Here is a 23,302-nt window from a genome sequence, read left to right as displayed (position 1 = left end):
ACGTCTAGCTGAAAGAGCTGCTACTTTGATCCGGAGTACAGCTTTGAAAGTGACTCATGCCAACTGGATGCCTGGCCATCCTTTTGCTCACTTCTTGAATGTGCTGATTACCTTGGTAAAGGGTTTTTTAAAATGCAAGCAGTTCTTCTTTCTTTGCCAGTAGGCTAAAAACCATTAATCTTAATTCTATATTAGTGTATCATGTAACTTATGCATATCGGTGTAGCAGGATAGACCTCATCTTCGTGGAGTGCTTGTTACAAGAGCCACCTCAGAAACAGGCCCTGTTTCTTTCTGAATTCATGTTCTAACTGGAGTCTTAAATTGCCATGTAGCAATTCTATTTGTATGTCAGTTTTGTAAATAAGATTAGTCATTGTTTTCCAAATACTTTCTCTTGACTGAAGTGTTGTGCTCCCTGAAGCATAACTACTGTACATTGTGTGCCACCTCCTTGTATCTGCTGCTCCCTTGTCTCTGGATGCTCTTCTGTGTTGCTTTACCCTTTCATGACTACCTATTTACTTCCTATTTCTTTACAAAACATCTTTCTATAGCCCTTCCTCTTTATTTGTGTACACCTTCCTGTGTCTGTACCAATGTGTTGCATTTTTTTAAATTCTGGAGCTCTTAAACTAAGTGCATGGGATGAATGATTTTGAAGGGGGATTTTGTATGCAGTCCTGTTGTGGGGCAGCCCCAGTGATTGCACCCTGCCCAATTGTGAGGGGATCAACTTGTTTGACAGTACATTACTTCCCTCCAGAGAACAGAGTGGTCCCCAGGAACACAGAACTTGGATGATTCTTGGCAGAGCTTGCTCTTTCATCATGTTTCTCGCACGGTAGAGGACAAACATTGTGCATGTGTATGTCTTCTGCAGGTTGGCAACTTCTACTCTACTAATATAACCAAAATGGATGGGAATGGTGTTGCCTTGGCTAGATTATACAAGTTTCCTGTTTGGGGGCTAGTAATAGGCATGCATTTTGAGTCAAATGTTGATCCATAACCTAGCTAGCATATGCTGAGAGAGTAGCCAGCCTATTTATTAACTATACTGAATGTTTGTGCTTAATTGAAAATGCTATTGGTGCGCTCTGTGGTGAAAGAATAGTTTGTGAAGACAATACTGAGCAAGATAGACCAGTGGTCTGACTCAGTATATATGGCAACTTCCTATGTTCCTATGTAATACTGGATTTAGGCCTGGGAAGCATAGGTTCAGATCTCTGTAATGAAACTCTTTGGGTGACCATAGGTAACTCCTCACTTGTGGTAAGAAGAGTAAACTGTTGCAGAGTGCTTCAGCATACACCTCTTTGTAATCCATACAGGAGCCCCAGATAGGCCATGTTTTTAGCAACAATGCTATAACAGACACTATAAAGCGCCATGTGTGTATGTTTGAAAATGCTAAGTAAATAATGTATAATAATTCAGACTTGCTCTTTTTTTCCTTAAAAGCATGAGCATATCACTCTTTGGTCCTAGAGAGGTGGAAAGTATTCTTACTGGTAGCCTCCAGAAACACTTTGCCTTTAGCCAGTGTTGTAATTACACATCCATTCAGCTATTTTAGCATAGCTGTAGCCAGATCCCCTGTGTTCTAGTTATTGGTACATAAGCCAGTGGAGGATTCAAAATATTTTGAATAATTAAAGGTGTGCAGAGATCAGTTTCCAGAGCAGTGAAACTACAGAACATTGAAAGTTAATCTGAATCTTGATTAAAGTGGTTTAGATCTGATATCAGTCCTCTTGATTGCAGTTTCTCTTGACTGTCCAGTTTGCTTTTGCAACCAGCAGGTGGTAGCAATGTGCTCTACAAGATGGCAATTGGTGTTTTTAAAAATGTCATTTAAGTAATTGAGTTGACTGTCTTCTTGCATCCAAGTGCTTTTGTTGTCTCCTTGAGCAGTTAGTGACCTGTGCTACTAGGGCATGTTATATTCAAGTGGAGATGTGGATTGAATACAGGATTCTGTCAGTCTGAGCTATATAGGAGTGAATTTGGAATTTCTGAAAAGTTAAGCGAACACAGCCCACATTGAATATGAGAGAGAGAGAGAGAGAGTATATATTTATATATTTATATATATTTGGCTTAACTAATAACTAGAGCCTGCTGAAGCCTCTTCTCATGGACTGATCTGATGCTTTTTGAACTAGAAAACACATATTCACATTCTGCTGTAATGGGCTTACTGTACAGGCTGGGACACTAGATGAAGCATGCACAGATGGTATCCACCTCCAGCTTCTATGTGTCTAAATCATGTGCCTAGATACAGCTAAATGAGTTTTACAGTATTATGCATTTGTAAAGGATGCCACGGTTGATAGAATCTGTCACAAGCATCTGTTTGGAACAGGTCATGAAGCATAGTCACTGTGTTACAAAAATGAGGAAGAGCAGACTCTTGGAATGGAGGCTAATGGGATGGATTAGCTTTGCAAATAGGTTCTTAACACTGCATACATTCTCTCATGGCCCCTGCAGTCCTGAGTTTCAAGGGGAGGAGCAAAAATACCCATTTCCAACTTGTTCCAGTAATTGAGGTGCTTGAATTGAATGTACCAAAATTTGAGTTTCTGTTGATGGCTCTGTTAGTTTCATAATACAGTAATTTATTTATTTTATTTATTTAATACCTTTATATACCGCCTCAAATCAAAGTCTAATTGAACTATAAATCTCCTGTGCACTTGGAAACTTGATAGTCCCTAGGAGATAATGCTTTCAGAAAAGGTAAATTTCTCATAGAAACCTCCTTCACAGAAGTACACGCCCTGTGAAGACTGGTTGAGTTGTGCATTCTCTTCTATCTTTGAAACACACTGACTGGGAATTTAAGCTTTTAATGCCTTATAAAGTGCATATACTTCACTGAGTTAAATAAATACTTTAAACAAAAGGTCTTTCGCACTTCAGTGACTTTGAAGATCCTTTTAGGGAGAAAACTTTCTAAATGTGCCCCCTCGGGTGTTTCTAATAAGACTTTAAAGATATAGCATCTGCTTCTTTTTGAAGGGAGGGAGTAGATTGGAAACTTGTTGACTTGATGGATTGAAATAAAAAACCAACTTTTACACATGTTTTTGAGTGGTGATAAAATGTTAAACATTCTTACAAGAAAATAAAATGATGAACTTGCTAATATCATGGCAGGGGAGATCTGTTGTACAAGTATAGAGCAAAACAGTACAAACTAACTTGGACCTTAAGTCTTTTAGAACAGATCAATATATTCTAAGGTAGGGGTGTTCTTGCTGCCACTGATTTAAATTGAAGGCTCAACAGTAACATAATGTCTGAACTGTAGATTATGCCTAGCAACCAATCAAGTGATTTGTCTTATTTCCCCTTCCTTGTCTATACATAATTATTTCTGAGTTCGCAAGTATGACAGCTTGGAAAGTTACACTGCTGTTGCTCAGTTTAAAGTGGCAGCAGCAGTAAGAATAGCATGAGCAATTTATCCTTCCAGCCCTCTCACCAGTAAATAGCTGGAGAGCATTGCATGGAGGGTGTGTGTGTGTTGTGGGGGAGGTGTGACAATGCAGGTTTCAAATCTGTTCATCCCTGTTCTGAGGAACTATCCTGGCTTCCAAATGGCTGTTAACTTAGCACTACATAAATAGGGCATGTACACATACAAATTATGTCATGGTAGAGGCTGTGCCTCACTACATCTGGTGGTGTCCTTATTTCAGAGGGACAAGTTGCACGTGGTAGGAAGAATATCCAGTAGGGATGTGCATGAAGCATTTTGGCATCTCTAATTCAAGACACCAAAATGACTTGAGTTCCCAGCTGAATTGTTTTGACTGGGGGTGGGGGAGGCAGTGGGCACTTTAAATGGAGAGAGGCATATAGGCAGGCCTTACCTGCCCCTCCGCCACCTCATAGTGGCACTGTCCTTAACAAACAGCCCCGCTGTCCATTCTTTCAAGTGACTCCATACAGGGGGTTCCACAGGGGGTTCCCTGTTCCCAGCATCCCGTGGGTGTCGTCATCACGTAAGTGGCATTTGCATTTGTGCAACACTGCTGAGCTTGCAAGATGGCATCTGTGCATTTGCAGACACCATTTACACGATGAGGATGCCCATGGGATGCTGGGAACTTCCAGTTCCCAAACAGGAAGCCACCACATGGCATTGCTTGTAAAGAACTGACAGTGGGGCTGTTTGTAATGGACAGCAGCATGCTGGGGCAGCAGAGGAGTGGCGGAGGGACAGGTAAGACCTACCTTCCTCCATTTAAAGTGCCTGCTCGCTGCCACCTCAGATATGCACAAAACGCTTTGTGCACATCCCTGATATCCAGTATGAAGGGAGACCCCTGTCTTGTTCAGATTTAAACACACATTCTCTTCTCTCCCCCCCCCCCGTCCCATATGTAGCGACACACATTGTGTTAGTTTGTCTAAATGTTGTTTTTTTCCTTTTCTCTTAGCAATGGTACCAGCATGATATCATTGATCATTCCCCCCAAAGACCAGATTTCACGAGTGGCAAAAATGTTAGCCGATGAGTTTGGTACAGCATCAAACATTAAATCTCGAGTGAATCGCCTTTCAGTCCTTGGCGCCATTACGTCTGTACAACAACGACTAAAACTTTATAACAAAGGTAAAAAAAAAAATTTCCTGGTTGCACTGTGCATAATTTGGCATATTCTTCAGCCTCCTCTAAGCTTGCACCCTGTATTCTTTACAGTACCTCCAAATGGTCTGGTTGTTTACTGTGGAACAATTGTGACAGAAGAAGGAAAAGAGAAGAAAGTGAATATTGACTTTGAACCTTTCAAACCAATAAATACATCTTTATATTTGTGTGATAATAAATTCCATACAGAGGTAAGAGTCGTTCTGTATTTCTAATGAAAGAGTTGCTTTGGTACATTATATGTGGTTTATGTAATCAATCATGTCCTGTTTGCTCATGATTTGTGTCAAGCTGCACTTGGGCACAGAGAGCAACACACATGGTGTGTTACCTGGATTTCTGTTTGTGTTCACAAGAATACTTAACAAGAACACTTACTTGCACTTGCAACATCCTAACTAATACTGCGCTTGTGCAGTGATGTTGCACCAGCACAAAGCGGTTGCGGGATTTACTTCTGTCATGTCTGGAACTTGCATTCCAAACATAGAGTGAGCTTGTTTGTGCAACGTTTGCACAATCTGTGGCACACCTTGTTTCTTACAGGAAAATTTTGCACAGTGGCATTCTGAAAATCCCTGTGCCTTCACGCAGCTACCTGATCTTCTTGGGCTAGTCCACCTTTACTCGTTGTGCAAGCACTGTGTTAGTGTTAGCCACAGTCTAGAATTTTCCAGAAGCAAGGGCTGATAAAGTGGTCAAGACTCTGTTTCTCTGAGATGGGACACACACATTCATTTTGTTGATAGGCAACTTAAAACATTCAGAATTCTTATTTAATAAATGGCAGATGTTTGGAGAGCATAAAATAATATGAGATCACCCAAGTGGTGGACTGTTCTGGTGAGATAAGCAGAGATTGAATCTCAACACCTGCCTTTCAGTATTAAGCACATAATAAAATATGTTGTCCAGCTATGGGGTAGAAAATTCTCCATTTCTAAAATTTCATTTACTGACATCTGGACTAGCATTTCACACATGTAGCCATTCAAGTATCAGGCTACCACTGCATTCTCACTTGAGCAAGGTAAGGGGTGTGTTTGCCAGTCTTCCCTTGCCTCTCAAGCTATTTGTGTGTCACCAAAATATGTCCCTGAGGGTTGCTTGAGCCTCAGAAACATATTTTGGTGACTCAAGTGGACTTCAGAGGGAGAGGAATATGGGTGAAAATCACCCCTTCCCCCACTAATAAGAACAAGAATATAGGAAGCTGCCTTATACCGAGTCAGACCATTGGTCCATCTAGCTCAGTATTGTCTACAAAGGATGGCAGTGGCTTCTCCAAGGTTGCAGGCAGGAGTCTCTCCCAGCCCTATTTTGGAGATGCCAGGGAGGGAACTTGAAACCTTCTGCATGCAAACATGCAAAAATTGATGTTACTCATATCATTTGCCCTTGTGTACATATGTATCCCCTCCCACACACACACACGCATGAGGAAATAGCAGCTGATGGGGGCAGGGATTAGTACTGCAGCAAAGGGGAAGGCCTTTCTGTCCCTGTGATGCTTCTCTCCACTGCTTGCTGCTTTTTGCCTCTGGAAGGAAGCTGCCATTGGTGCAAATGGCATCTTTCTTTCCAAGACAAACCACAATGGGGATATTTTTGTTGGAGTTGCAATACAGGGATAAGAGGTGTTAAAAGCTACCCAAAAAATTCCACCTCCCCTTCATGATGGTCTCAATCTTGACACCTCCTCTCCCTTTGCCATTTTCATTTGAAAAAAACAGACAAGAGCCACCGATGTGATTAATATCATGTCTGTTTTGGTCCTCAGATTGTAAATCTACAGGTAGGGACTGTCTGTTGTTGTTGTTGTTTAACATATTTCTAAACTGCCCCAAACTTGTGTCTCTGGGTGGTTTACAACTAAAATCATTTAAATATTAAAAACATTTAACATTAAAATCATTTAAAGGAAAGATTGTGCCATCGAGCAGTGTCGACTCCTGGCAACCACAGAGCCATGTGGTTTTTTTTGTAGAACACAGGAGGGGTTTACCATTGCCTCCTCTTGCACAGTATGAGATGATGCCTTTCAGCATCTTCCTATATCACTGCTGCCCGATATAGGTGTTTCCCATAGTCTGGGAAACATATCAGCGGGGATTCAAACTGATAGCCTCTTGCTCCCTAGGCAAGTTACTTCCCTGCTGCACCATTAAGTAGCTAAAATAATTCAAAACCCAACATCAAAAGTATTAAAACTATAAATCTAAAAGCGTGGGTGAATTCATTGCCTTTTTAAAAGTTGCCAGAAATGGAGAGGTTCTTATTTCAACAGGGAGTGCATTCCAGATTTCAGGGGCAGCAACAGAGAAAGCCTGTTCCTGGGTAGCCACCAGGGCCTACACTATTTATAGCTTTATAGGTAATAACCAGCACCTTGTATTTTCCCTGAAAACTTATCGGCAGCCAGTATAGTATTTCAACACAGGAGTAATATGGTTGCTCCTAGATGACCCAGAGACCAACCTGACTGCTGCATTCTGTACCAACTACACTTTCCAGACTATGTACAAAGGCAGCCCCACATAGAGTGCATTGCAATAATCCAGCCTAGAAGTTACCAGCATATGTACCACTGTTTTGAGGTCATTCATCTCAAGACACGGATGCAGCTGGCATATCAGCTGAAGCTGACCAGCTTAACCTGGGACACCTGGGAGAGGTTTGGATCCAGAAACACCCCCAAACTGCATACTTGTTCATTCTGGCGGAGCGTGACCCCATCCAGAACTGGCAGATCAAAATCATCTCCCGAGTTCCGACCTCGCACAATAGTATTTCCGTTTTATCTGGATTCAGCCTCAGTTTATCCCTCATCCAGCCCATTACTGCCTCCAGGCAGGCATGTAGGTAGGTTATGCCTTCTGATGATACTGACATGGAGAAATAGATTTGGGTGTCATCAGCATATTGAAAAAAACCCACACTAAATCTCCTGATGATCTCTCCCAGCAGCTTCATGTAGATGTTAAACAACATCTGAGACAGTATAGAGCCCTAAGGGACACCATATGAAAGTTCAGATTTGGAAGAACAACAGTCTCCCAGAGACACCATATGGAATCTGCCCGTGTGGTAGAAGTGGAACCACTGTGCCTCCTACCTCCAACCCCCTCACATATTCCAGAAGGAAACTATGGTCAATAGTATAGAAGGCTGCTGAGAGATCCAAAAGGACCAAAAGAGTCACACTCGCTTTGTCATTTCCTAATTGGAGATCATCCATCCGACCGATCAAGACAGTCTCCACGCCATAGTCTGCCCGAAAGCCAGTTTGAAATAGGTCTAGATAATCTGTTTCCTCGAAGACCATCTGGAGCTGGGAGGCCACCACCTTCTCAATCACCTTGCCCAGCCACGGAAGGTTGGAGACAGGCCTGTAACTGCTTAACTCTGAGGGATCCAAGGCAGGCTTCTTCGGAAGCGGTCTAATGATTGCCTCCTTAAGACAAGGAGGTATCCTGCCCTCCCTCAAAGATGCATTTATAATCGCAACCAGGCCCTCTACCACAGCCTCCCTGCCAAATAGTATAAGCCATGTCGGGCAAGAATCAAGAGGGCAGGTGATAGGCAGCACCATTCCAAGCAACTTGTCCACATCCTCAGGAGTCACAAACTGAAACTGATCCAAAGTCATCACATAAGTGCAACTGCTGGATACCTTGGCATTGGACACTGTAACAATGGTAGAGTTTGAATCCAAGTTGGCTCAAATATGAGAGATTATGTCCACCAAGACCCCCACAAAAACGTCACAGCAAGCAATTGTTGGTTCCAAGTACTGATTCAAGGGGGGAGGGGCACACAGCCCCTTCACAACCCTGAACAACTCTGCTGGTCATGAACTTGCGGACATGATATGGATGGAGAATAATCCCTTTGCCGCACATATTGCCTGAGCATAGATCTTCACATATGCTTTATGTAATAATCTGTCGGATTCAAGTCGAGTCTTTCTCCACTTGCACTCTAATCGTCTACCACACTGCTTCAGCCCCTGTAGTTCTTCTGTATACCAAGGGACCAGTTTTGAAGCAGGTCGGGGAGGACGCTTAGGAGCGATTGTGTCCACTGCCCAGGTGATTTGATCATTCCAATTTTCCACCAGAGTGTCGACAGGGTCACCAGCAGAGCCAACACTAAATCTAAGGCTTCTTGGAATTCTATTGGATCCAATAACCTTCTTGGGCAGACCATCCTAATGGGTCCCTCCCCGCTGCAGAGGTGGGACATGGTCATGAATCCAACCTTAACTAGATGGTGGTCTGTCCATAACAATGGAGAAATCATAGGAGTCCCTACCCATGGAGCACCACCTGTTCAGAGTGAAAGACCAGAATCAAGTGTGTAACCAGCAAAATGTGTTGGTCCTAAGACTACTGGGGATAGACCCATAGTTGCCATGGCCGCTATGAACTCCTGAGCCATCCTGGACAAATTGGTCCCAAAGTGAACACTGAAGTCTCCCCCCCACCCCAAGCCTGGGAGACTCCATTGCCAAGCCCGAGACCATATCTGTCAGTTCAGTTAGGGACTGAGCAGTGGAGCTATCGATATACCAACAGAAGTCCCAGTGTATCCCTGGTCCCCAAATTAAAGCACCCACATTCAATATGGTCAGATACTTTGACAGGGATCCTGGCAAGGGAGATATTGTCCTTAGAGACAACAGCCATTCCCCCCCACCCCCACGTCTCCTCACCTGCTCCTCAACAGAGAACCCTGGAAGAAGAAGCTGGGACCAGATTGGGCAGCCAGCATCCCCCAACTAAGTCTCTGTGATACCAGGTCAGCCAATTCATCCAGAATAAAATCGTGGATGAGTTCAGGTTTATTCTGGACCAACCTGGCATTACAGAGGAGCAAAGTGAGGCTCTGTGGGAGGCTGGTACTGCTTTCCAAGGTGAAAAAAGCTGGCAAGGCAGCCACAAGGGGAAACAGCAATTAAGTTTCTGACTTCCCTTCCAATGGTCTGCTGATCTGCCAATGTTACTACTTCTATTTCCCACCATCACTGGAATAGCTGCCCCACAGTCAATGGGCCATGCCCCCTGTCCAGTGGTCCCTCTAATTTTTTTTATCATCTCTATGCAGAATGAGTTTTGTTCTGGGTGGCAGTATCAAGGCACTGTGTGTGCACATGCATTCAGAGTGGGGCCTTCCTAATTCAGCCTGAGCGGGATCTTAAATTAATTGAGCAGACATCAGAAAACGTGTGAGCACGTGCACACACCTTAGAGGAAACAGTACCCCTGTCTCCCCATCTCCAGACAGACCCAAATACATTAGACTAACTTCATCCATGATTCAATAACAAAAGCTGGCTAGACACCTGTTACAGCTCCTAAAATAGCCATAAAGGAATACATTGTGCCTCAGCCCTCAGTCCCACACCAAAGGCCAGCCCCCTTTGGTGGCTGCCTCCTGTGGCTGTGCCGGCAGCTGAAAACCCCTTCCTTATAAGCCGCCAGAATCCGTCCTCTCACAAGGGACTCTGGGTGGGGCTGGTGTAATCAGTGCCACAGGTGTTAAAAGGGAAGGGAAAGCCCCAGTCAAGGCGACAGAGCTGTGCTGGCCAGCAAGTGAAGGGCGGGGGCGGGGGCGCTGCTGTAAATCTTCTGGCCATCAGGCAAAGGAGACATATTGGCAAAAGTCAAAGGCTCTCATTCACCCTCTGTGGTCTTCTCAGATGCTGCCTGCCGCAGCCCCCTTCCTTATAAGCTGGTATATCTCCTTGTTCTTTCTAAGGTGCCTGGTCTGTTCTAAGGCACTTGATCAAATTGAACTGCTGAGAATAATGACACATCCGTAAGCTTTAAAAAAAAAAAAACAACCCTACACTATCTGCTCAGGTGAGCTCAATCTGTTTTAGTCCAGAAATTAGATTGACTGGATTATTTTTTTTGGATGTCCACTGAATATATCTGGTTTGTTCAGAGTTGTTCTGGATTAGGCAGCAGTAGTAACACAGGTTTACCTTGGTACAGGATGATGTACTATCTCAGTGATGATCTGATCCAACTACGATGACACACTGGGTTAGTGAGAGTTGCTTAACACAGCATCTCTGGAAGAAACACCTCATTGTTAGCTGCTGGGAAAAATGCGCATGTCTGCAGCCCAGTTCCCAGACTTGCTGCTCATGTAGGTTCCAAGAGTGTCATGTTTCTGACAGGTTAGTTTTGCCAGCATACAAGCCGATTTCAATTTGAGGCTGCTTTGACCTCTTGAAATTCCTTTGTTTTATTTAGGGGTGGGTTCAGACATCATGGCAGCAAGTAGGAGGGAGCCATGCAACAAATAATGATCCATTAAAAGAGAGTGCAGTGATGGTGATTCAGGCTCTAAAAGCACCCAATTAACTTCAATTTTTTTTAAATGAACTTGGAGTGAGACAAAAGGTTCTTGAGGTTTATAATAGCATATTTCTTCAGGTTAACCCCTTGCCCTGCTAATTGTATAGACTTCCCATAAGTTCATTATTGTGGGGTTTGTTTTAACACCAATTTCTGTTGTGTTGACTTTCAGGCCCTTACAGCACTACTGTCAGATGACAGCAAGTTTGGTTTTATTGTAATAGATGGTAGTGGTGCACTCTTTGGAACTCTTCAAGGAAATACCAGAGAGGTGCTGCACAAATTCACAGTGGATCTCCCAAAGAAGCACGGTAATGTGTAAAAAACAAATATTGCAAAGAGCAGGTTTGTCTGATTAGAGCATATCTAGGAAAGAGAAACTTGATTGGGGGTTGAAGGGATGGATTGTAAGCAGCTCTCTGATTGATCAGGGTAAGCCCAAATATTTTTTTTCCTTGAGTATGCTTTCTGTTTGCAGTACATTGCTGGCAGTTACAGTAGTGTGAGCCAACTTGCAGTTGTTTAAAGAGGCATGGGCTTTTATTTCCAAATAAGGTGACCCTCCTCAAGATTTTTTTCACTGAAAGTCCTTAAATTTCAGTGGAATCATTGCTGTATTGTACACTTGTATGAGAACTTAGTGAGCAAGAAATTTCTGCAGCAAGAAAAGCCATAAATGAGAAGCCCAAACACTTCAATGAACTTCATTTTCAGTATGCCTAGTTCTGTGTTGTGTGTAGAACATGAACCATACTATTGCTGCCTGACTTCATGTCAAATGTAGTAACCTTTCCTAAATGATGCTTACCTTGTGCTGAATGTTTTCCTATTCATGACTTTTGGCCACAATCCAACACAGATTTGAGCCATTTGCAGAGGGTACTTCCACCCAGTTTTCAGCAGTCCTCTTGCATCTTCCTGTTTGTTATCCTACCCTGTTCTTTTAGGTCCCCCCAACTCTCAGGGATGAAAGTTCGTTTGTGCAGCCTTCTTGAAGCAGCTGAAATTTAATATAGGAGTCAAGTTTTGTGTGAACTTGGATCATGGTTTGATAAACATATGTGGTCTAGGCAGTTGAGTCGAAAGAATACTAAGCTGTGCATTAAAGTACAGGGGAGGGATTGGTTGAGGATGAAAATGGCTCTTTCAGTCTTGCAACATGTTTACTTTTGTGCTCTTTAAGGAAGAGGAGGTCAGTCTGCCTTGCGTTTTGCTCGTTTGAGAATGGAGAAGCGGCACAACTATGTAAGGAAAGTAGCAGAAACGGCTGTACAACTGTTCATTTCTGGTGACAAGGTGAACGTGGCTGGTCTTGTGTTAGCTGGGTCAGCTGACTTCAAAACTGAATTAAGCCAGTCGGACATGTTTGATCAGGTAAATGGAAGTGACCTTGTATTGGCAGTATGCATGCCTAATGGCTCTGTTACCATTTGGTCATAGTTTCTGCAATGCATAGAGATTGGGGTTAGGTTTTCAAAATGGGGAAGGAGAAGAAGTTGGGCAGGCAGTGAAGGCCCACCCTTTGGCCATCAATCATTTGGATAACGTTCATCTGGATTCTGCATGTTTATCAAATAATGCTGACATATTGGCATTATTTGCACAAGTTAAGAGGGTTTCACGCTTGTTTGTTCTGAAACAATTGTTAATGGTCTCCCTTTAGCAGTGAGATTTCCCTTTCTTTTTCAAGTGAAATACTAGGTATTCTAGTGACCCAGCACCAAACTGCGCATGACATCTAAAAAGCCCTGATGTACTTGGCTTTTCTTTATATAATAGCATCTGGATTGAGGTCCTGCTGAGCATCACCATGGGGAGGGGTAGGTGGCTGTAACCCTATTCTGCATGCTGCTATGTTCTCAATCTGGCGGAGCCCCTGATCTGGTAGCCGTTTACTTCGGGGGAGAGGGGGAGAACTCTTGTCACCAGTTGGAGATTCCACCTGCCCTGGGTAAACGGTCAAATGGGGGCTATGGTTTGGGAATGCAGCAGAGAATAGGGTTAAAGCCCTTCCCTGCTATGGTTTGAATTTATGGGGACTACTGTTTACTAAAAAAGAGAGAGAGAGGAGCATATCCGGGCTAATAATGCTTTACATTATTGTAAACAATGCTGTCACATGTAGTCTGGCTCTCAGATTCCCTGGGCTTTTGTTTTGGAGTCTGCTGTTTCTGTGTGTAGTATCGGTATTTGCATCCCAGAGATTCTGTATTTCCTTCAGTATTGGAACACTTCTTCAGGCTTTTAATTTAGCTTGTTTTTATACCAGCTTTTCTGACATTTGTTTTTGCTTTTATAGCGGTTGCAGTCCAAAGTACTAAAGCTAGTTGACATCTCATATGGTGGAGAAAATGGATTCAATCAAGCAATTGAATTGTCCACTGAGGTCCTGTCTAATGTGAAATTCATTCAAGAAAAGAAACTAATAGGTACAAATAAAGTGCCCATCTAACATTTGCATGCCACTTGCTGCATAAATAAAAAAGAATTGCACAAATATTGTTACGCAAGTCATAGAAGGTGGGATCTACATTAGTGCAGTAGAAAATATTAATCGGATGTGGGGGTCTGTTATTGGCTACTAGTTACTTTAGGTTTAAGCCATCATCTGAGATGTTCATTAATCCCTGGTTAAAATCTAGAAAGGGGAAAGAACCTTCAAAAAATGCCAAGTGAAAATGCAAGGCACTTTCTTTTGATTCTGTATTTCCCTGTTTGGGTCTTTTACTTGGGTCACCTTTTAGTTAGGTCACTAAAAGGTATGGGCAAATTTTTGCCCACAACTTTCTTACTGCTTACGGAATGGTAGTTTCAGATTCTTATTCCTGAATTGGGTAGCAATTTGTTCTCATGGAGCAAATGCATCAAGGACAACATCAACTTTTACTTCATTAGGTGACTGCTCATGCATCAGATCTTGCCCTTCTCACATGTAGTACATGTTGAGGGGTGTGAGGAGAACCATTAAAGTCATCACACAGCAGAGTATGCTCTAGTGGTAAAGAGGTTTAGCCCAAGAGATTGTCTGGAGACATAGGTTGAGTTAAAAAAAAATAAAGAAGAATAAAGGTTTATTAAGAAACTAAACATCACAGTGAGAGAGACGTAGAACAACATACCCAAACCGGCACTAGCCTTCAGCAACAACTGAACAGTTCTGACTTACCAAGACAGATCTATTAACATCTCATCATGCCTCTAGTGGCCAGAAGAGAACAGTGCTAAGAGCAATGTTTTAGAATTCTCACTTCTAGCAGTATTCACATCCGATAACTATGAAAGTGTCAGTACCAAAGAGCTGGTCATCCATGCTGCCAGTCTTCCTCAACAATACAGCGGTGTTTCCCTTTGGTCACAGTAATGTAGTCATCTTGGCTAAACTAAGCTGGTTTTATGTTCAAAACAGCACTGATTTAAAATATGCACAGCACGTTCATTCCCATCTCTTTCTGATTTGCCTTGAATATAGGCCGATACTTTGATGAAATCAGTCAGGACACAGGAAAGTACTGTTTTGGTGTTGAAGACACTCTAAAAGCCTTAGAAATGGGAGCAGTAGAGATCCTGATAGTTTATGAGAACCTGGATATAATGAGATATGTTCTTCATTGCCAAGGCACAGAAGGTATGTGGTTCCCCTTAGCCAGATACCAGGATTTGTGGGGTAGGGAACTGTACATTTTTTTGGATTGCGGTCAATTGCTTAGCCAGATACCAGGATTTGTGGGGTAGGGAACTGTACATTTTTTTGGATTGCGGTCAATTGCTTAGCCAGATACCAGGATTTGTGGGGTAGGGAACTGTACATTTTTTTGGATTGCGGTAAATTGCTTTGTGGAGCAGTTTTGCCGTTAAATATTGGTGATTATGGAGATTCTGTACACCGTTCTCAAAGGCATCTTCTGACATTATTTTTTTTACAGAATCTAAAGTGAAGCACATAAATGCCATTAAATTGGGTTATACGTTGGCCTGCCCTCTTTGCTTCTTGAGTCAGTATTGATAAAACTCTTGGAATAAAGTGAGATTGACTGTCTAGGCATTCTTGGGTGAACACTTGCACATACCTACATTGGCATTTGTAGAGTGAGATGCTTGCAAGTTGCCCTTTATCTACAGAGATGAAGGCATAGGCAGATGGGGTGGGGGAGGTACCTAGAGCGGCCTGACTGAGCACTCCTCACAGATGTAACTCCTTAATGTTTGATGTGTCCAACTGTATAGTCCTTGCAAGATAAGAAGTCTGAATTCATGTTTCCTGTCTTGGAGGAGAAACATGTGTATTTGTGTCTCCGTTCACAGTTTGGAACAGATTTTCTTCAATCTTGAGACGTCTTCTCCCCCCCCCCACTTCCTAGAAAGGAGCAATAAACCACTGTTACCACCTCATGCTAGCATTCTTGGGGAGCAGCAACAGCAGCTCTCCCCTGAGCAGTTAATAAGAAAGCAAGATGCCCAAGATGGGTCACTTTGAGGTGGTAGCAAAGCATGGGGCTGCCTCTAGCATGAAGCTTACTGGGTGATCTTGGACCACCTGCTATCTCTTGACCTAATTTACCCCCACAGGGTGGTTGCAAGAAGGGAAAACAAGATAACAGATGCCTTCTTGAGCTCCTTTGGAGTGGGGGACAGGATAAAAATGTTGTGTGTTTTTAAGCCAGTTCTGCATACCTCACCAGTCATCTTTTGACCATTGATGGATAAGAGCTACGCTCTCTCCTTTCTACATTCCAAAATGGATGAAGGGGAAATGAGAACAAATGGCTTCCTCATTAAGAAGTTAACTGACCCAGACTGGTCTTGGTGCCTCTAGTCTTCTCTCACAGTCTTGTTTGACCAAGGTGACATCTTAGTCTCTACTTTTCTCTATAGAACTCCATATATTTGGGCTAGAGTGCATGTGTACTCTAGACTGCAGAAGTCAGTGGAGTTTCTCATCCTCTTGTGTTTAGTCATTTTTAGCTTTTGCACTTGAAGCAATCTAATGTGATTTGGGAAATTTTACTCAGCATGTTTAATGTGTTTTTCACCAGAGGAGAAGATTCTCTATTTGACACCAGAACAAGAAAAAGATAAATCTCACTTCACAGATAAAGAGGTATTTCCTAAAAATCACATCCTTTCTGTCTTTGTAGACATGAGGCAAACTCTGTGGCCTGAAGCAAATCTCTCTCTCTGCATAGCCTACTTCACAGGTTCATTGTGAGGATAAAATGAAATTTATGACCATCACAGCTCCTTGGAGGATGGGCAAAATACTGATGTGATGTGTTCTTTAGAAAACTGCTGCCCAGAGCTCAAGAATATAGGGGATGCTGGTTGTCTTCTTTTTTTCACCCCTGCTAGAGATTCAGATATATGCCAAGTATAAATAAAATTTATGTATTATTTCTCTATGTAAACCGCCCTGAGCCACTTTTTGAAGGGCAGTATAGAAATCAAATAAATAAATAATAAAATAAGTAATTGTCTAATTGGCTGCCTTGGGATTGGGATGTACAGTCTGGTATTTACAGCCTGTTTTGTTCATCTTGGTGATGTAGCCATAAGTGGGGAACTTTTCAGGAGCTGAGGCTCAGAGGCACCCTTAGAAAAGGGTGCATGCTTTCATGCTCACTACTAAATACGCATGCTGCTGCCTGATACTTCCAGCTGGGAGCAGTGGAACGGAGCAGAAGGGAAGCCACTGTTCTTCATTCTTCCATTGTAGGCAAGCAAGTCTGTGTTCTGCAAACAAGCAGAATAGTTGGGAAGTTGAGCAGAAAGAAACCTAGAATTAGGGTTTTCCTCGGTAGAAGAGAAGTATGCCAATAAATCAGAAAAGGGGAAAGTGGAGTGAGAGTGTCATAGCTTTATTTTAGGTACTTTGAGAACTTGATGCTTTTGAGCTGCAGTTAAGAGGGAAAGAGAATCTTTATAAACTACTTTAAGTGAGCACACTTGTCTTTTTAAAATGAGTCTGTACCTTCATTTTGATGAGAATACTACCAGCACTGTATGCTTGTTAGCTGTGCAAAGTAGGTGAAAAACATTATAATGTTTGTTACTTGTCAAGTGCTTGACTACGTCAATTGGCAATTGGTTACTCTGTTCCTAGTGGAGTAAAAAGGAAGTTGGAATTTCTAATCAAGGTGCAACACATAGAATTGCTCACTATTTCTTCAATTTTCATCTCCTATAGACTGGACAGGAACACGAGCTGATAGAAAGCATGCCTCTCCTTGAGTGGTTTGCTAACAACTATAAGAAATTCGGAGCTACATTGGAAATTGTGACAGACAAGTCACAGGAAGGATCCCAGTTTGTGAAAGGGTTTGGAGGAATTGGAGGTAAATGGAAAAGGAAAACATAGTACACAAAACTCCCCTTTATTAACATACTTACAAATAGGAGAGTATTGAAAAGGACAAGCATTGTTCAGTGGTAATATGAGTTGTGTGGTGGGCATGATTACAGTCTGCAATACACTACATCTGATTTTTCAATTTCAATTTTATTTGGTCTATAACCAGTATAAATACACTACATTTGTGCAGCAGTTTTAATTTGTGGCATCCCCAGTGCTATTGCCTCTGCCTTTGGGGATCATACAACTTTTTCAAAATGTTTTTTCTATGTATGTGACCCTAGTGACAGTGCAAAGGTTTCACATTGATGAAAGGAGTCTGTAGCATCATCTTTAAAAAGTGGCCCACCAAATGGAAAAATAGTTTTTGTTTTGTAGACAATGTGAGCAGGACAACCATTTTTACTGAAACTAGCCCACTATATTCCTTTTTTACTATATTTAGCATACATTTACTGAACCATGATACATTTTGTTCAATTTATTCTCAGATCTAATGCATAACTTCTGTCAATCTTCATTTTCAAACTAAAAGTATCAATTGAGTTCTCTTTTCCACCTCTCTTTATGCAATTGTTTTCAGTCTAAAAGTGATCTATTTTTGTATGTTAGTACGTTTAATACTAATTCAATATGTGTAACTCATTTCTATACCACCCTTCAGTGATACCAGAGCAGCATACAACAAAATTGCAGTAAAATGTTGGTCGTTTCTACCTTATACAAATAAGCCAATCCCAGTGCTTTGGGAGAATATGTCCAGTCTGGTAATTAAAGTCCTTCACTTTCCTCCAGAAGTTATTTAACATAATCACCAACTGGAGGTGGTGTTCTGTTTCTTGTAAGAAAGTATCAAACTGTAGGTTACATATAAATGACAGCAATGAATGTACCACTGAGAGACCTAAAAGGCCAAGTTGAAGACAGATCATCCTGGAGATAATCTATGTGGTCGCTAAGAGTCAACATGGACTTGATATGGCACTTAATCAAAAGTTTCCCTCATATTTGAGGTGATTGTATTACATGGTCCATGATACATGTACCAAACAGCGGGTATTTGAGATGTCTCGTGGGTGTCTCCATAGTTGGTGGTTTTTCTCAAGTGCTCTGTAAGAGTTTGCAGAATACTCTTGGAGGAGGTGCTCCTCCCAAACAAGCTTATCAACACAGAGTGAGGAGTTGGGGTAGGGGTGGAGAAGCAAAGTGACTCAAGATACTCTGCTTCCTCTTGAGAGAGATAATCCCTCATGTGGGACATCAGAGATGGGCATACTAAAAAGCCAATGTAAACAATGCAGGAAAAGTCCTTTCAAAAGAAGGGAGTGATTAAAATGTGTGTTGTACATCCATTAACTTTTCCAAAATTTCAACCAATTAATCCACATTTCCCCAGCACCCTATCCAAAGATGTGATTTGGAACAAGGGAACTACCTCCTGCGTAAGGGCTATAAGGCTGTGGCTCGGGTCATATGTGTTGAGTTTGATGATGCTTGCTTCCAAGTAAATACATTCAGAAGTGCTAGCTTCTGTTTCTACTGAAGAAAGATTCCTCTTTAGTCAGTACCTCTGATGTTAATAAAATATATAAGATGCATTGATTGCTGTGCTTCAGCCAGTGGTACAAGTACCACTGATGGCATTCCGTAGTATGTCAGGTGGTACTCGGCCCCACTGCCATGATGCCCACATGTCATTGTTCTGCCTGGCCCAGCCCCACTATTAGTGGCGGTGCAGCAGCAGTAAAGTGTGGCTCTGCAGACCTGGCCCTCAGGGCAGGCAAAGAAGAGGACAGGAGTCAGCTGTAAGTGGAGATACCCCTCACCCCACAGGGACAATTGCAATAAACTGCTTGTTTCTAAACAGAGCAGCCATTTCTGGTGGCTGTAGTACTTGTAAAAGGTGTCACTCACAAAAGAAGTTGAGAAGCCCTGTGTAGAGATCACACATGTCAAGTTGACAGCAGACTTTCAAAAGACCAAAGTGGGGGAAGAACAGGAGACATTGCATCTAAAAGCGGGGTTATCATACACTATTATGGCTATCTTGGTGCAGTGATGCTACTGCACACTTTTGAGCAGAACACATTCCACAGATAAACAAGTGGGAAAACAACTGGGGGGAAATGGGATACATGCACAACTCATCTTGCACAAAAGATAGACCCAAACATGGGGAGACGGCTCTCCCCAGATGCATGCAGGGGTGCTTCAGTGATACTACGTATCTAAGGTAAAGGCTCTCCTCTTGGATGTAATTGCTCCACACCTAATTGGTAACTGGTAAAAATGACAGGAATTTAATGGATGTAAAGAAAAGGTTGTGCCGTCAAGTTGGTGTTGACTCCTGGTGACCACAGAGCCATGGTTTTCTTGGTAGAATACACGAGGGGTTCACCATTGCCACATGACCTGAATTTGAAAACTTGCTTTTCTCTGTGGACTCTTCTGTTTGCATACTTTGGTTTTTTGTAATGCTTCCTCTGTTACCCCATATCTTGAGTTTCGCAGGCTCTTCAAATTCAGTTGCATCGAACTGTTGACCACTTATTTGTTTGAGGCAAATAATTCCTTACCTCTTCTCACTTTAAGTTGGTCTTGTCAGCTAAATGAAGGATTCAGCTACCAGTGTGTTCTTAAGTATGTTCCCGCAGCTTTCAATATCTCTCTTTCAGAAGTAGACATGTAAGCATCTTCCTTGTCTCTCACTGCAGTTCTTACCAATTTTAAATACCTATTAATATGAATCAAAGCTACTCAGAAGTTGAAAGGAATTGCGTAAAGCTTGGTTCAACATTGAGTCTTGTGCCAGATCCTTTATATAAATGAAAAGTGATGATGATGTCTGTCTTGGCATTATTTCCTTAGGTATCTTACGGTACCGAGTAGACTTCCAGGGAATGGAATACCAAGGAACAGATGATGAATTCTTTGACCTTGATGACTACTAGGTAGTCGACCTGGGTCTGGCAAAACGTGCCTCACCCCTCCAGCATCCAACCCAAGGAGAAAAATCGCGATGGAAAACAAATGGATCCCTGCCTTAGAATTGGAGTATTTCCAGAACTTTATCCAGAAACACTGGGTTTAAAAACAAGCAAACCCTACTGATTTGTCATAGTGTCAGTACAGCAGCAATCTACTAAGTTTCTATAATGCCATTTTGGACTAATTTAAAAAAAAAATCTCCCAGTTTTTACTTTTACTTAATGGTGAAATTGGTTGCTCTTGTATTTTATGAAAATGATTTTTTTAATCTTCATGCTACATTAACTGCTGTAAACCTTCATTTGAAAAAAATTAATAGATTATACTGGTTTGTTATTTTGATTGGAGACAATTTATTGCTGCGTTTTGCAGTGATATGACCCATTTACATGGCGTTCTTGGCTTAGACTGCAGAAGAAGAAACTTAGGGAGACACTGTTCAGTCTACATTGGTGGAAGGTTAAGGAATTGAGCTCTATGGCATGCCAGGTTGAAAGGTGTGACTTGCATATTCAGACGGTCTGGGAAGTCCACCCACTTTATTCTTAGACTGCAAAAGCACTGCTTGTATAAATCGGGAAGTATGTTTCATTAATGGCAATTCAAATGCCAGGGTCTTGGCAGACTTGATTGGGGTTTTGAGTTGTGTGGCCTTCACTCTTCCCTCTTCTCAGTCAATAAACAGTTTCCACAAGCAAGCTAATGCTTCTTATGCTTGATTCTATTCTTTGGGTTTCTTAGGTTTTCTTTTTCTTTTTTGGCTTTGGGACTGCATAAGATGCCTTGGTCAGAATTTCACAATCTGCTTTAAATGCAAGTAGCTAGCAAAACGTGATTGACTTAACCCTTGGCACTGATGGCTGCAAAGCATCTGTAGAGATTGGTAAGTTTTTTTAAAAGAAGTCTAGCGCCAAAGGTTCACTTTCAACACTGTGGCATAGCACATGCAAGGCAGATAGCGGACTTACCTGCGTTTCCCTGGAACTGGCTGGTTTTCTAAAGGATACTCTGATATTTTAGTGCCTAGCTCTGTTCATCTTTTCCTCTTGTCACTCTTGTATTGGTCAGAAGCTCCCCAACTTGCAAACTGTGCATATCGTTCCAGAAATCCTGTCTCACTTGAATTGAAGGGAGAGTTTGTCTTAACTAAGCCTTCTCATCACAGTGTATTAAGAGGTCCAAAATGACTTTCTGTCAGTGTGAGCAATAGAATTTGTAATTTTTTATAATCCAGCAAGCAGGCAGTGTTTGCGATTGTCTAAAAGTAGTTTTCACATTGGGTGGAGTCTAAACGGAAACCCTTTGTGAGTCTGGGTATGCAATTTGACTTGCGGAACGCCTGATCACAAGCATCCTGGTGCTCTTCAAAGCAGTACACTTTGATTTTGCCATTGTAAATGGGTCTGCTGTGACATGATGAGCAGAAGAATTGGGTGTAAATTTACATTTTTGAATATACTGCTTGTTTCACATTTAGGGTATGCAGCTCCTTTTTTTTGTAGTTTTATTTTTACTATTTAAGTTTGGAAATGATGCCAAATTTTTGTATCTCTTTAATCAATGTGTTATCTCTGGTGATATATATTGCATTATATATTGATGTGTATATCAATATATACTGATATGTATTACACTTACACAAACACATTAAAAGGGTGAGAATCCTAGCCTTTTGCATACTACGTAGCCTCTTCAGAGCGCTCCCAAGCAGTGATATCTTGGTGTTGTGATGTACAAAATGGAGAAGAGTATTAAACCATATTTAAGAATATAGCCTGGATTCCTGATTTTATTTTACTTGGGGAAGGGTTGCAGTACTGGCTATCGCTCATGCCATAACTTCCAATTATTCTTAACAGAATGCTGAGATCTCCTAGCAAACTATTGGCACCCAGTTCCAAACATTACACTATATATCTGCTTGCAAATCAGTGGTACCTTCAACTCCAGCATATGGCTTTTCAAATTCAGCAGCATGGTGAACCTGAGCAAATGTCTCTGAAGAACTGTCTGCTTAGCCCTCTCAACAGAGTAACAGTCACTAGTAGCATTGTGGATTCTGGCCTTTGAAGGCTTTGGCCCCATTAAATTCCTTCTCTAAGGTTCCATGAGACTCTCTGTTTTTGCTACTCCTTTGGAATTTGTCTCAAATGCAGCCTGCAATATCTTCCCACTAGTTTAGTCATTACTGGGGTGCTTCTAGGTCATGTCATGTACATGCCCTGCCTGTTAGCAGTTGGACAGAATTATTGCCATATTAATCATGAGAATTAAAACACGGTAGCACTGTCAATCTTGTACATTACCTTTATCAGTGCATTCCTGAATGCCTGTCTGTGTACCAGACTCTTTCCAGGCAGTAGGATCTGGTCCCCTGGCTGATCATGTAATATGCAGACATTCCATATCACCTACTCTGCAACCATGGAGGTAGCCAGTTAAGCCTTGTGTAATGTTCCCCTCAAACTCCCTCACTGGCTCAATCCAACCTACTTCTTCCTAGGTTAGTGGGGCTGTATGCTGTTGGTAGGCATGGGGAAGAGATTGGGTTCTGGGCAGGGAAAGATGCCAAGGGCTAGGGAAGTTGTGGGGGAGATGACTTGGGAGGTAGGAAAGATCTCGCTTGAGAACCCAACACCAGGGTACTTAAAAGGAAGTAGACTCCAAGCAGAGGCCTGAGGGAAGGCTTGGTACATGACTCTAAAGGCAAAAAACCCAGCTCATCTGGATCAGGCCCAAGGTCTATTTAGTCCAGCATCCTGTTTCACAACAGTGGCCCACGAGATGCCAGAGTTGATAAAAGTAGTGGGTTTCTAATCCTGTGTTCAAGACCTTGTCAAAGATTGAACATGGGGTCCGATTCAAGGTTGGAATGTTGACATGGGAGTATGTAAAGGTGAGATGAGCAGTCTTTGCTCCCCCTTCTCA

At 42.1% G+C, this 23,302-nt stretch overlaps 1 protein-coding gene across 1 annotated transcript in view; it reads left to right on the top strand.

Annotated features, from left to right (window-relative positions):
* Positions 1-22,145, top strand: part of ETF1 (eukaryotic translation termination factor 1) — a 39,710-nt gene extending 17,565 nt beyond the window's left edge. The window contains exons 3-11 of the mRNA XM_053284899.1: positions 4,461-4,636; positions 4,724-4,863; positions 11,213-11,351; positions 12,224-12,414; positions 13,340-13,469; positions 14,510-14,665; positions 16,074-16,138; positions 17,222-17,369; positions 20,255-22,145. Of these exons, the coding sequence (XP_053140874.1) occupies positions 4,461-4,636; positions 4,724-4,863; positions 11,213-11,351; positions 12,224-12,414; positions 13,340-13,469; positions 14,510-14,665; positions 16,074-16,138; positions 17,222-17,369; positions 20,255-20,337 (1,228 nt within the window). The 3' untranslated portion in view covers positions 20,338-22,145. The remainder of the gene's footprint in view (positions 1-4,460; positions 4,637-4,723; positions 4,864-11,212; positions 11,352-12,223; positions 12,415-13,339; positions 13,470-14,509; positions 14,666-16,073; positions 16,139-17,221; positions 17,370-20,254) is intronic.
* Positions 22,146-23,302: the final 1,157 nt, after the last annotated feature.

The sequence above is a fragment of the Hemicordylus capensis genome, chromosome 1 (assembly GCF_027244095.1).
Source record: "Hemicordylus capensis ecotype Gifberg chromosome 1, rHemCap1.1.pri, whole genome shotgun sequence".
Classification (NCBI taxonomy): Eukaryota; Metazoa; Chordata; class Lepidosauria; order Squamata; family Cordylidae; genus Hemicordylus; species Hemicordylus capensis.
This window is presented reverse-complemented; position numbering and strand designations above follow the sequence as displayed.